General features: G+C 50.2%; 1 protein-coding gene across 1 annotated transcript in view; it reads right to left on the reverse strand.

The window, feature by feature from the left end:
- Positions 1-15170, reverse strand: part of IGDCC4 (immunoglobulin superfamily DCC subclass member 4) — a 44352-nt gene that overhangs the window by 22715 nt on the left and 6467 nt on the right. The window contains exons 3-4 of the mRNA XM_059372073.1: positions 7742-8153; positions 7006-7147 (exon numbers count right to left, since the gene is read on the reverse strand). Coding sequence (XP_059228056.1) covers positions 7006-7147; positions 7742-8153 — 554 coding nt within the window. The remainder of the gene's footprint in view (positions 1-7005; positions 7148-7741; positions 8154-15170) is intronic.

Genomic DNA, 15170 nt, shown 5'->3' on the forward strand with positions numbered 1-15170 from the left:
GACCCTCAAAACAATCTAAAGAGACAGAGGGCATCGCAACCTCCATTTTACTGATGACAAGAAGAAGGCTCAGAAGCACAAGGGCATTATTTCCCCAGGGACTCACAGGTGGAGCCGGATTAAAACTTGAACCCAGGTCTTCCAGGACCAAATCCCTTGTTCTTTTCACCTGCCTGTCTCAGCAGCCATCAGATGGCTAAGGATGCCTGAGGAAGGGTCCCTAGGAAGCCGCACGCAACACACACACTGCTTTGGAGGGGTAGGATGGATAAAGGTGGTATTCTCTACCCTCTTGGTTAGAGGGTTGGAAAGTGGCTCAGGTTAGAAAGGTATGGAGCCCTTGCTTAGGAGACAGTGCAATGCAGGCAAGGCTGTGTCCGTGCAGAGGACACTGGGGTGGTGATAAGCAGAACAGGTTCTGGACCAACTGTGTGTGTCGGGGGTGGTCTTCCTGAATCCTCCACCTCTATCCTTGCAGGGCTAGCTTCTGGCTGAGAGCCCCAGTTTCTCAACAAAGCAAATGATGCTGGTCCCTGGATATAGGCTAGGTTAAGGTTGGAGAGGGAATGAGGCAGCAGTGTGCTTGATGAAGGTCCCTTAGTTCATGGGGAAATGGGTACGAAACCATTTAAATGCAGCCAAGGAGAACTAGCTCAAGGGCGTTGGGAGAAAATTCTGGCCACAGGCCTGGAAACCTGCTGTGGCCCAAAGACTTAGAGAATGCACATAAGCCTGCTTCACTCCCTCCCTCATGCCAGAGGCAAACTCAGCTCTCTCCCAGGGTCTCACCTTCAACTCCAGCAGCTGCCCACATCAGTGCTGGGGCCAGCAGGGGAGAGGAGACATGGAGGCAAAGGGTGGTGGGAGGTAAGATCCTGGCCCAGGAAAATTTGATGGAAAAGGACAAGTGGGGAAGGACAAGTAGAACCCATCTGGGAAATAAGACCTCCACCTCCATCCAGGTCTCCTCCACCTAATAAATCCCGCCTCCAAGACCCTGTTTCAGGCTACGTAGCTGACCTTGCCTGCAGGTTTTCCACCAGAGCAACCCCAAAGTTTCCCAGGCTTTCCATGGAAATTGTGCTCCAGGTACCCAAAAGCTAATACTTCTCTGACAAGGAACATTTCCTTATTATGTGTGGGAAAGGAGGGAGGGAGGAAAGAAGGGGGAAAAAAGGGGTATCTTTCTCAGATATGGTACAATCACTGCAGCCAACAGAAGTTGGTCTGCTCTGCTTACCACCATCCCAGTGTCCTCTGCACAGACACAGCCTTGCCTGCATTGCACTGTCTCCTAAGCAAGGGCTCCACACCTTTCTAACCTGAGCCACTTTCCAACCCTCTAACTTTCCAACCCACTTTCTAACCCTCTAAGAGGGCAATGGAATCACTTTTAGTGTTCATTTAAAATCTTTTCTGTTTTGTTAAAACGTGTTTTTAGGAGCCCTGTCCATGGAAAGATGTCCAAGATATATTGGTGAGTGGGGGAAAAAAGTCACCAAACAGTGTTTATGAAGCAGTTCTATGTTTGGGAACCTGATAAATGATATGTTAGGATATGCTCAGAAAAAGTCAAGGGTGGTAGAGCTTACATCATTCAGGGAGGTTTCCTCTGGCAGTGTGATTACTGGGAATGCTTATTTGTTGTGTTTAAAAATTGTTTTGAATATTTATTAGGTTAGAAATAGAAAACCTGAAAAACTGAAATTGAATAAATACAATCTCTTTAAAAAATAAATTTAAAAAATTGAAATTGAATAAAAGCATGACCTTAAACCCTTTATTGTGGGAATCCGGGCTCTTAACACAGAAACAGCTGTGACATAGTGGAGAGAGCTGGTTCCAGCAGATGTGATTGTACCAAGCGACATCACATGTCTGGGCCTCAGTTTCTCATCTGAAAAATGGGCTAAATAGTCCTGTCCTGCCTACTTCACAACCCCAGCCCTACTGTGTTGTGAGTTCACAATAGATAATGGACAGAAACACTATCTATGAATCCCAGATTCTAAACACATGTTTAAATGATATAAACTGTACACGTTTAAAAGACTGGGAGGAGGGAACAATCCTAAGAGTAACAACCATCTATGTCCAGTTGGTAGGTGACTTTTTCCCATTAAAATGGTATGTTTTATTACTTTAAAAATAATTCAGGGGTGCCTGGGTGGCTCAGTGGGTTAAGCCTCTGTCTTCGGCTCAGGTCATGATCCCAGGGTCCTGGGATCGAGCCCCACATCAGGCTCTCTGCTCAGCGGTGAGCCTGCTTCCTCCTCTCTCTCTGCCTGCCTCTCTGCCTACTTGTGATCTCTGTCTGTCAAATAAATAAATAAAATCTTTAAAAAAAATAATAATTCAGATTGCAAATAAAACAAAATAGCTACTTATAGAATGAAAAGCAACCTCTGTCCAAAAGGAAAGGATCATTCTCTTTCCAAGCCTATGTCTGAGCCCCAACCCCAAAAGGCCACTTGGAACCAGGGATTAAAGAACACAGCAAAGGGGCACCTGGCTGGTTCAGTTGGTAGAGCATGAGACTTGATCTTGGGGCCATGAGTTTGAGCCCCAACTTGGGTGTAGAGATTACTTAAAAAAAAAAAAAAAAAAAAAAAGTACACAGTAGAAAGTTCACAGCTGCTTTGAATTTCAGAAGGGCCAAGGCGCTCCCACCCTGAGCCCTTCATAGATCCACCCAGGGAAAAGGGCCACTGGCCAAGGGTCAGACGAGGTTGACAGACACCCTGGGCCCTGGGAGATGTGTAGGGCAGAAGACTACATTAGGGAGCCTGCAGACTGAGGTCCATTGGTGCCACATTTTTAAAGTGTGAGTGAATGGTGATGACAAAAATGATTGCAAGTGGATCTAGGCAAACATTTTTTATCCCAGCGGTTATGTATTTATTTTTATGGCCACCTTGTATTTATGGTAAGCGTTGCTGGTTTTCCATTTTACTGCAGTGAGATAATGTTCCTTTTCAGCATGTGTTAAAGTTACGGAAGAGAGCTGAGTTAAAGAAATGTATTAAGTAGGTGATTGAATAAATGGCCCAGGAATGGCCAAAATTATAAAGGGGGTTTGTGAGTGCCTGGGATGTGGGAAACATTGTGCTCATTGATTACTGGTTCCCATGGAAGGAAAATTATCCCCTATCATTAGACATTAGTGTAAGCAGCAGGGAATTGCCTTGGGCTCTAGTCCTCACCATCAGTTCTGAAAATACACACCCATACCTTGACGGTGTGTTTATTAACTGCACGTGCGCACGGTCCCCAAGAAGGCACACGGTCTCCAAACCACTGGGTTGAGTTTATGAATAGCGTATTTGTACATGTCCTATATCTGGGCCTGTGTAAAAATACATACCTTGGGCATAATCAAGTTGCTGTTTAAGACATTTTTTTATTTCCCCTACACAATGTACTGGGACATGTGAGCCTGGCTTATTTATAGCCAAGGATCACTTTTCAGAGGACTTGGGGGCCAGCACTCTCAGAGCCCAGGAACTGGCAGCTCCAGACTTCTGGGAGAGGCCTGTGGCTTCGTAGAATGAAGCCTGAACTAGATGTAGGGAGATAACAGAGCCCTACTGTTTGCTGGGAAACTTTGGGGGAAGTAACGTGTCCACACAGAGCCACAGTTGGTGGACCTCTGAGCCCATCTGTAGCATCAACTTCTCCAGACCCTGCAGCTTCCCTACCCCAACCACCGAATCACAAGAGATTTGTGTGTCATTCGTGCCAGGCCTCTGGCATCCCACACTCTGTTTCCTAGCTGTGTGACCTGGGTCAAGTTACTTCTGTCTCTGATCCCCGGGTCTCTCACTTAACAATCCAGATAATCGTATCTGCCGTAACTATGTATATAGACCTGGAAGGAGGTTCATGACATGTGAAGTGAAAAAAAAAAAAAAAAGTAGAAGTTGCTTTATAATCCCATTTATGTTTTAGAAAAAAGGTGATGGAGCAAAAAAAGAACCCATACAGGGGCACCTGGCTGGCTCAGTCGGTAGAGCAGGTGACTCTTGATCTAGGAGTCATGAGTCCGAGCCCCACACTGGGAGTTTACTTAAAACAAGTAACAGGGGCACCTGGGTGGCTCAGTGGGTTAAGCCTCTGCCTTCAACTCAGGCATGATCTCAGGGTCCTGGGATCAAGCACTGCATGGGGCTCTCTGCTCAGCAGGGAGCCTGCTTCTCCCCCATCCCCCACACCCTGCCTACCTCTCTGCCTACTTGGGATCTCTTTCTCTCTGTCAAATAAATAAGTAAAATCTTTTTTTAAAGAATGCCACAAACAGGGACGCCTGGGTGGCTCAGTTGGTTAAGCAGCTGCCTTCGGCTCAGGTCATGATCCCAGCGTCCTGGGATCGAGTCCCACATAGGGCTCCTTGCTCAGCAGGGAGCCTGCTTCTCCCTCTCCCTCTGCATGCCATTCTGTCTGCCTGTGCTCGCTTTCTCCCCCACTCTCTCTCTGATAAATAAATAAAAATCTTTAAAAAAAAAAAAAGAATGCCACAAACAAACAAACAAGCAAAAAAAAAAAACAAAAAACAAACAAACAAAAAAACCCTCTGTGTACAACATAATCCAAATTTTAAAAGAGGGTATTTATAAACATACAGGGGAAAATTCCAGAGGACAGACATGAAAACTAACAGAGACTTTCTGTGGATGATGACTGTTTCTTCTGTTTTGCTTACGTGAATGTGAAAAAGGCATCTTCCAGGATATAAACTAAAAGTAAATAGAAGAAAATATGGAAATTAAGAAATACCTGCCTTGAAGGATGAAAGGAAGGATTAAGTGAGAAAAAAAAAAGCTCACATTAAGTGGGGCCTATCATGCCTTTCAACAGGGAGCAACTTCTCAGCTCTCTCCTACTCTCTCTGGGGGCTACCAGGAGGGGGCTCTCCCTCTCACTCAGCAACTCCCAGACAGCAGCAAGGGGCCCACATTTGCAAGGCACAGAAGTTAAAATGTCAGCGCCAGAAAGGCTGGGTCAGCACTTCCAAGGTCGCTCCCTAGAATGCTCATTCATGGGATGTTAACGGGGTTGTGGCAAAAGGGGCTGTGGGGCAGATGAATCTAGGAAGTGCTTGCTTCAACAAGTTTAACAGGCTTTCCATACAGGACTTCTCAGAGCCTTGTCAACACCAAGAAGGGGATTTTATAGGCGTTTTTCCCTATGTTATTTGACCACAGAATACTTTTTCTCGAGAAGAACCTTTAGTGACTAATGTTTTCCAAAGAACAGTGATCTAATGCAACCCTTTCATTTTTTTTTCTTTTCTTTTAATTTTATAGATGGGGGGGAATGAAGCTGAGTGAGAGAGCCTCTGCGAGGGGCAACAGGCCAAGCAATCATCCAAATCAGCAGCTTGACCTGCTTCCTCCCTCACAACTGTTGCAGGGATGTGCCCTGTAGCTTATCTACCCAGAATTTTTCCCTACACCTTCCCCCCTACCTAGATGTGGGCACAAGTCAGAGTGATGAGGGAGCAGGAGGCTGGCTGAAGACAGAGCAAAAGCTGGCGCCTTGCACCCCCTCCCCACCTGCTCCCCTCCGTAATATGTGTAGCATTCCTCAGGCACCCCTGACTGCCATAAAACGATAAATAGTTAACTTGCAGGGATCACAATCTGCAGAACAGGAATCTCCCTTGCTCTATAGATGTCCTAGAGATCTACAAACAGGGAGGTTACCTTATCAATAGCACAAATTTCCAGAGGCAAATAACTCTCAGTTCCTGAAGCCCTAATGTCTCCCTCCCCACCATAAACTGAAGGAGGCTGAGGTAGAAGGGAATGTAAATGATAGCCGGATCATAACACCCCACCAAGAATCTCCCATCCCTTCACCACCCCCCCAACGGCAAGGTATATAACCTGCCATCCCTCACAACCCGGAGCAGCACCTCTTCCTGCCCATGGGTCCTGTCCCCATGCTTTAATAGACCACCATTTTGCACCAAAGATGTCTCAAGAATTCTTTCTTGGTCATCAGCTCCGGGCCTCAGCCCACCAAACCTCACCTAGATCCTAGAACTTCATCAAGAGGAGCTGGGACAGATCAACACACTCAAGACAGATTGGTCTGAGGGCAGGGAGACCTGCAAACCAGTGTTTCTGAGCCCGTGGAGCCCTACCTGCACCAGGAGAGGACGAGAGCGGGTGAGCTGGGAGCTACAGCTCGAGAGATGGAGGCAGAGGACTGGGCCGGGGAGAGGGTTCGGGGGACGGGGGGCTGGCAAAGGCCTTGGAGCCACATCTCCAAAGATGTAAGAATCCAAGGGGTGACAACTGCGTGGTGAGACCAGCTCCGAGTCCACAAAAGCAAACAAGCCTCTTGCTTTCTACTTGTGCTGCAGGTACATCTGGGCCTTCCCAGGAGGCCACAGTAAGGGTCAAGTCCTGGGTCTAGCTTCTGCTGCTCTTTGACCCCAGAAACTCTTCCCTGGGATCACTGCACCTACCCACTGTTTTATGGAGAGGGAGGAGGGTAAAACAGGAAGGACCTCCGTAACCCTGTATCAGATGCTGTACCCCACGGGTTGGCATCGAGAGACAAGAGAGGTTCTGCCTCCAGGGTAGAGCTGCCGGAGGAACCCTGCAGACAGAAAGCCTCCCAGCAGCCTCCATGCTCTGTTCTGAAGGAACAACAAACTTCCTGCCACTGACTCACCTGTGGCCTTGGACAATACAGAGCTTCTCTCTGGCCCTCAGTCTCCTCTTCAGTAAGGCAGATAAGCTCTGAAGGACCCTACCACTGCTCTCTATTTGAGCTCCATAGCTTCGTGGGTGGCATTCTTTGCAGGGAACAAAACTGCTTGCCCAGCTTCTCTTTGGGGCCTTAGTGAGGGAAGAGCCAGGCCACAGTTGGCTCCTAAGTCAGTTCGGGCAAATGGAGCTACTGTGGCTCTAAGAATCCTGGTTCCTGAGCACATGACGGGGCTCTCTCTGGCCAGCCTACTGGGACCCTCTCCCCACTCCCCCACAGGATACTCACCGAGGCTCCTCCGGCACTGGGACCTGGTCCTTCTCCCAGGTGATGACGGGAGCTGGCAGCCCTTCAATGTGGCACTCAAACCGAGCAGTCCCATTCTCCTCCACCACCTGAGACTCCGGGTGCAGAGAGAAGCCTGCGAGTGCTGGGGGCAAGGGTGGCGAGACACAGGCAGGGACAGAGGAGCACGGGAAAGGGGGGGGGGGCGCACACAGTGAGACACACATACACACACGCACACGGTGCATGCACGCACACGCAGAAACACGGGCAGTCGGGGGACAGAAACACAAGCAGGGCAAATTCCAGCCAACAGAGACAATTGAAAAGGCAGCAGGGGGATAAGAAGCGGTGATTACTGGTCAGACGCTGGGTCAGAATGAATTGCAGCGCCCCACGCCTAACGTCACCATGATTCAGACCACAGTAAGACGGACATTTCTCCTGGCCTAAAATGATTTCATGGTCATCTGTGCCTCTTGAGAACCACCGAGGGGGTCTGCTCCTGTGCCCCACACTCTAACAAGCCTTTATGGCAGGCTTCCCGGGGGAGAAACACGAAGAGGAGAGGTGGGAAGAAGGTAGCCATACCAGGAAGGGGCCTGCTGAGCAGGATGAGAGGCACGGGAAGGGGAGTGGGCTCAAGGGACAGGCCTGTGTGCAATGACTTAATGGGGATCCCACTTCCCACACCCCAGGCCTCCTGGGTCTCAGCTCGGCCCCCGAGGCAGGCACTTACTGGCGAGCTTGACTACTGCAGCCTGGCTGGCCACCACTCCCAGGGGGCCGTGGGCCAGGCAAGAGTAGCTGCCCTCAATGACCTCTGAGACGCTGGGGGCTGCCTTGTCACTGCCGTCGGGTGCGGGCGGCTGGGACAGCCACAGAGAGCCATTGGGCAGCAGGCGCAGGTGGTCGTGCTCCGGCAGGGCGCCTCCGTCCTTGCTCCATGTGGTGCTGGTGGGGGGTCCGGCAGCCCCCAGACTACAGGCCAGCACTGCAGTTTGCCCTGGGCCCAGGATCACTTCCAGTGGCCCCGCACCACAGCTCAGCTCCACGGTCGTCTCCTGGGGCCACAGCAGCTCCCCTGCACAGAGAGGGCAGGTCCCAGGGCCATCAGCATGTGTCCTCCCACCTCCCCCAGTCTCTAGAGCCTGAGTCACCCACCCAGGGGCTGGGGCAACTCAAAGAATAACAGGTCTCATGGAGAGACCTGAGTCTGGATCCCGGCTCTGCCCCTCCCCACTGTACTCTTGGGCAGTCTGCCACTCTTCTCTGAGCTCACCTTCCCAGTTTCCTCATCCACCAAAAAGCACAGTGCCTCGCAACTTTCCTCGTAACAGTCAAAAACGAGAAACAACCCAAGGGCTCATCACCTGGTGAATGGATAAATATCTCACTCAGCCATCAAAAGAAATGAAGTACTGATACTTGCTTCATGGAAGAACTTTAAAAAACTTTACACTAAGTGAAAGAAGCCAGTCACAAAATGATACATATTCTATGATCTCATTCCTATGAAATGTCCAGAAGACGCAACTCCACAGAGACAGAAAGTAGGTTAATGGCTGCCAGGGATTGGGGAGAGGGAAGAATTAGAAGCGAGGGACATGAGGTTTCTTTTTGGAGTGATAGGAATGTTCTGGAACTAGACCATGGTGATGGTTGTACAACCTTGTGAGCATACACAAAACCACTGTTGTGTACACTGTGGTGTGTGTGTGAACTGTATCTCAGTTTAAAAGGACCCAGGAGGGCGCCTGGGTGGCTCAGTGGGTTAAGCCGCTGCCTTCGGCTCAGGTCATGATCTCAGGGTCCTGGGATCGAGTCCCACATCGGGCTCTCTGCTCAGCAGGGAGCCCGCTTCTCTCTCTATCTCTGCCTGCCTCTCCGACTGCTTGTGATTTCTCTCTGTCAAATAAATAAATAAAATCTTTAAAAAAAAAAAATAAAAAAAAAAAATAAATAAAAGGACCCAGGAATTCCTTCCTTTCAGGGCTGTTGTAAGACGCAGGGTAGGAAAAGAGCACAGGACAGTGCCTGGCCTGGCACAGAATTGGCTTTCAGTAAGGTCCTCCTTTCCTGGAACCTTCCAGATCATCTTGACCACGATCACTCAACCTACTGTGCCCCGGTGGCAGGCAGGGCTGAGCACTCCTTCCTACTGCTCGATTCTCCTAGGCCATTCAGCAAGCCAGAACCTGTCTCCAGGGGCCCCAGCAGGGCCTGCAGCTCCAAAGCTATCCCCTGCCACCAAGGGAAGAGTAAGGGGAAAATGGAGGAAGGAAAGGTCATTCCAGGGTCAAGGCAAAAACACACAAAGGCCAATGCTTCTCATTTTAACCAACATGTTGACAAGGCCCAGTCGCCATTATTCACAGAGAAATGGTTGTTTCCCCAGTTGTGTCGACTAGAAGGCTGGCCTGCTGCCTTCCTGTCCCATACAAGCTCAATGGTCCGAGGTCCCTTTTCATCTTCTGACCTGACACTTTGCTTAAAGGCGGAATGGCACATCTGAGAGTGAACCCAAGACAGAGGTGAGTACAGTGGCACATCCTTACTATGAGACAGGTCTGGACAGACAGCCTTGGGAGGGCACGCAGAAAGCCAAAGGGGTTGGGAATCAGGCAACCGCTCAGTTCTGGACCTGGCTCTGTCACAGGCCGGCTGTGTGGCCTTGGGCCAGTCACTTCTTCTGAACGTTAGTTTTACTCAAACGAATCAGGTGATGTGTGAGATTCTATGCTGTTAGGATGATTCAGTGAATAGTCACACCTGGATATACCTATTCCTGAGCAAACCTACAGAACACCATCTAGACTCACATATAAACAGTAGATACACAACCTTCCACACCTGAACACGCACACCCAAGTTTCTGCCACACTTGTCAAAACCCGGACATATCTGTGCCCACACTTAGAACCCTTGTCTGTCCCCAGGCTCTCTTCCCAGCACTCCTGAAGAGAAACAAGACTGAGCGGCAAAGAGAAGTCCCAGCTGGCCGAGATACGGAGGCCAGAGCCGAAGCGAGGCTCTGACACTACTTGCCAAGGATGGAGAGACCAAGGGGGCCCAAACTGGGCCTCTGCCTCTCTTAATTCATCGGGAAGGCTCTACTTGCCCCTCCCACTGCTTGCCTGGGCTCAGCATCACTAATGGGTGCAGGGAGAAGGCAGGCCTTGTCCTCCCCCAGTCTCCATTCTGATAGGGGAAACCAAACTGGCATTCATGTCACTCGGGGCTGTTGGTTGTGGTGGAAAGGGCCCTAGACCTTGGGACAGAAGATTTAGTTTCCAATCTTGCTGCTCCACCTACCAGCTGTTTAACCTCTCTGGGCCTTAGTTTCCACATCTGTAAAATGAAGGCGACACTACCAAGCCTGTGTGCCTGTGTGTGAGGAGTAAACAAGATAATGGATGTCAGCGCCATCAACCGTGGGACGGAGCTCATTCTTTAAAGGCACTTCAGAGACTGTCCAAGTATTTGGGGTTTGGGGTTGTTTTTTGCTTGTTTGTTTGTTCTTTTTTTTTTTTTTTTAATGCAAGTTTTTTTTTTTTTTTTTTTTTAAACTGTACCAATGCTAATTACTGTTCTAACAACCAGTCCCTTCTACCTCTGCGGCCCTCGATTCTAAGATTCAAACACAGGGTAGCGGGGAGGCAAGCCCGGGCTCTCAGCCCAGCGGCTTCCAATTGCCTGGTTCCAGCCGCTGAGCACTCAGTTTGCACTTCAGGGGAGAAAAGCCCCACATGACACGAATCCCTGAGCCCTCCGGCGGCCTCCCCGCCCCCCACAGCACGTCCGGGGCCTGGAAAATCCCCTGCCGCGCTGAACAAACAATGTGAACAGTTGGGGCCCGAGCAGCTGCTGGGTATGTCAGCAGCCCGGGCTCTGGCGGGCAGGACGGCAGCCAGAGAGGCCGGTGGCTGGCTGCGGAGCCCAGAGGAGGCTCCGATTCCCTTCCTGAATATTCATGGATCAGCAGATGTCTGGCTTCCCCACCTCTGAGGAGCCCAGCGCCCAACAAGGTAGCACAGAGAAACCAACAAGGATGTAGATGTGCAGAGAACCAGGGTCCCCCTCGGAGAGGACCCTGGTGGTGGAAATGTCCTGGAAGCTGGGGATTCCTCACTGTACGTAAGTGGGGAAACTGAGGACCAGAAAGGGGTGGGGGTCTCCTCTCCCTGGGAGACAGTGTGGGAAAACCATCCTTTGATCTTCTGGGGATGAATCCAGCACTGACAAGAAAGTTGCTCTAGAGTAAGAAAGAGGGTTCTCTCTGCCTCAGTGTCCAGCCCAACTTCTGTGCCCAGGACATGCCCTCCTCCCCGCCCCACCTCCCCCGCCCCCCAGGCTCAGCTTCAGTGCCAGCCCTCTGTGAGGCCGCCCCTGCCTGTCCACTCCCCCCTCCCAGGAAGCTTTATATGTTTCCTATCACATAGCCACTTTGCAGGTCCCTTCGCCATCCCTCCTCTTGCCTAGATGGACAATAGGGTTTGGGCGGTGGAGGGACAAGCCTTGGTCAGGGTCCTCCTGGGTCATTTGCTATATGGCCTTGGGCCTGCAACTTGTCCTCTTTCAGCCTCAGTTTCCTCAGCCTGAAAAGGAGAAGTCTCCACTATTCTCATTTTTGCCAAAATTCTCCCAGCAGCAGAGGGGAACGTAGGTAGGAGCCTTGCTGATGCCCCAAATGTTTTGATTTTTAAACCTTTGGCACATTTTTGCATTCTTCTCCATTACATAGCAATGTTTCCTTTAACATAAATGTGGTTCCTACACCACCAGATCTTTTCGTAAAAGTGATGCTCTGAGGAGTGGACCTTGTTTGTCCAGTGGCTTCCCGGCCACCCCTTTCCTGCCACCCCCGGCCCACTGCCATGGCTGACCCCCAAAGCCCTTCCCACAAGCAGTTCTCAGCTGTCCCTCCCAGGACTGGAGACACAGTGGACTCTGGCTGCCCACCAGCTTTCTGCCTCGATGGGGACAATTCCTTCTCCTCAGGCTCCTTGGTGAGACCTTGTCAGAGACACAGAGCTTCTATGCTTGGGGGCCTTGAGGCCATCTCTCAATCTTTCCTAACAGATTATTTTACCCACTTACAGGATAAATTAGATTTTATGAGGCCAATTAGAACCCAGACAGAGAGGAGATTTGCGGCTGAGCCCCAGGGCCCGCTCAATGCTGTTTCGTGGGGTTAGTGGGGCCTGGTGTGAGCCAGGGTCCCATTTTCCAGTAAACTCTCAGGAAAGGGGCCAGTGGGTGGGGGAGGGGAAGACTCCTTCCCCCACCCCCCACCTTGGCCACCTCCCTTACCACACACTGATCCCCTCCCACCAACAGCTGGAAGGAGAGCTTGGGACAGTTGCCTGGGACACCGGGAAGGCTGTACAGTTCCCTTCATCTGTGCTCCTGCGAGGCCCAGCCTCAGTGGACTTGACAGCAAAGCCACACTCAGCTCCTGCCTACCTCCTGATCCCTGCGTGCCTCTGTCCCCACTGGACCAAACCACTTTCAGCTCTCTGAGAGCTCACTGCTGTTCCATATATTGTTTCTGCTGCTCCCTCTCCCCACAGTAGCTATGCCATCCCAGGGTCTGATTGAGTTGCTTCTCCTTTTTCTGTCCCATAGGACCCGGGGCACCTTGGCCACTGCAGTTATTACTTGAGGTTTTACACTTTCTTTTCTCCCCTATCAGGCAACAAACTCAGCATCATATCCTAGTCAGCTTTCTAAATCTCTAGTCCCAGAAACAGTGCCTGGTATACAGTAGGTGCTCAATAAATATTCTTTGAACACGTAAGTAGACACGTGGAGACTTTTCCAAGCCTCAATTTCCTTATCTGTAAAAATTACAGGAACTCCCTTAAGGGCTGGATGTGTTGGGAATAATACATGTGGAAACTGCCTATCTGGCAACTAGCAGACACTTGACGAAATGCTTAAAAAGCACAGGGACAGAACAGCAAACTCACACTGAAAAAAACGCTGTACTTCCACATTACCAGGACTAGGAAGCTCACTACCTCACCTGTTCTCCTGCCATATGGCTCATATGATTCAAAATAGCTTTCTTTTGTGCCCACCTTTCTCTCCCTGTATGCTCTGATTAGTTGCTGGAACTTTGTCCTCCAAACTATATGACAAGGTAATGAGCCTCTTATCGAACCATCCAGAAGTCTTAGCTCTGCACCAGCTCACATGCTCAGGTCTGCATCTGAAACAGAGCTTACTGCGCCTCTGCTTCTCTGACCTCAGTGACCCGAAAGCCCCTCAAATCCTGAGGGCATAGCCTCAGCAGTGAGTAACGAACAGCCCACCTAGCCCAGAATACAAGGATTCTATTTCTCTGCATGTCAGGGCCAGAACATTATCTCTTGGGTTTTCTTCCCAACCCCAGCTCCTAGCACCCTCCTCCCACCAGGCTAGGGCTGGGGTCCTCCTCCATCAAAGCTGCTCTTACTCCTCCTCCCCTCTCCCCATCCTCCAGGGAGCTGGGAGCCCCCCAAGCCCACCTGGCAATGACATCTGTTCAACATCTGGAATTCTGTGTCAAGTCTGGTTGCTGTACCTCAGAAACCGTGGAGGCCGAACAGAAGGTAGCGGATGGGAAGAAGCGCAGAAGGGTGAATTCCAGAGCCCAGACTCAGACACACCAACTGAGGGAGGCCAAGCACAAAGCTGGTAACTTCTCATGTGAGGGGGAGGGGGTGCAGAGAGACCAAACTTGGGTATTTGTGTATCAAATCCAGGAAAGGTATGGCTCCAGAAGCCAAGAGACTGGTTCCAGTCCCAGCTCAGTCCCTAGCCATGCAACTTTGGGATGTCACTCAGTTTTCTCATCTGGAAAATGGGTTCATGTTAAAATTATTTCTAGGGAGTTGGGTGAGGGATGGGCTAAGTAGATGATGGGCATTAAGGAGACACTTGCGATGAGCACTGAGCTTTATATGTAAGGTGGCGAATCACTAAAGTCTACATCTGTAACCAATTTTACCACATACGTTAAGTAAGTAGAATTAAAATAAAACTTAAAATTAAAAAAAATTATTTCTAAGTTCCCTTCAGTGCTGACATTGGATGACACTCTAATTGTGAGAGAGCTTAACTTGAAAAAGTTACCTTTAGGAGAAAGGAACTGGTAATTTACACACAACACATGATGAATTGGGCCATGAAACTACCTAAAAGTCAGATAACTTCTGGAAAAAATTCACTGTTAAGAGAAACTTGTTTGACCTGGTTCCTAACCTGGAGATGGAATCAGAGAGGGCCACGCCAACTGAGGTGGGTCTCTGAGTTTCTAGGCCGAGAAAGAGATGGGGGTGAAGGAACTTTCCTGGTGAGGAGAAAGCAGCTGTCATGTTCTGTGAGCCTTCCTATGTAACAGATCTCTGGCACCACCACCCCCAATTCTGATTCAGTGGAGGGGAGAGCCCCACATCTTGCACTGATAAAAACCAGCACTCAGCAGGGGTACCTGGGTGGCTCAGTGGGTTAAGCCTCAGCCTTTGGCTCAGGTCATGATCTCAGGGTCCTGGGATCAAGCCCTGCATCAGGCTCTCTGCTCAGCAGGGAGCCTGCTTCCCTCTCTCTCTCTCTCTCTGCCTGCCTCTCTGCCTACTTGTGATCTCTCTCTCTCTGTCAAATAAACAAAAGTCTTAAAAAACAAAACAAAAAACCCCAGCACTCAGCATTCTACCACTACCCCCAGACAGGAGTCCCATTCCTATAAATCTCCCCAGTTCCCGGTCCCTGGCTGGAACAGCGTTGGGGGACATCAGCCCTGTATTCTGCCCAGTTCAGGTTGCTGAAGTGTCTATTATTCTGGACCTCCCCCTCCCTGTCGGCCTGCAAACTCAGTCTATCCTCAGATCCTACTGATTCTACTTCCTAAATACCTCTAGAAGCCAGCTACTCTGGCCACACCAACTGCCATGATGCTTGTTGCCACCATCCTCTCTTCTGGAATACTACAACAGCCTCCCAGGAATCTGGAGCTTCCTGCCTCCAGCCCTGCCCAACTGATTCTCCACACTGGCTGCAGTGAGCTGATGCAAAACTGATCTTAAAACTTGCCAAGGGGACGGGCGCCTGGGTGGCTCAGTGGGTTAAGCCGCTGCCTTTGGCTCAGGTCATGATCTCAGGGTCCTGGGATCGAGTCCCGCATC

The sequence above is a fragment of the Mustela nigripes genome, chromosome 13 (assembly GCF_022355385.1).
Source record: "Mustela nigripes isolate SB6536 chromosome 13, MUSNIG.SB6536, whole genome shotgun sequence".
Taxonomy (NCBI): domain Eukaryota; kingdom Metazoa; phylum Chordata; class Mammalia; order Carnivora; family Mustelidae; genus Mustela; species Mustela nigripes.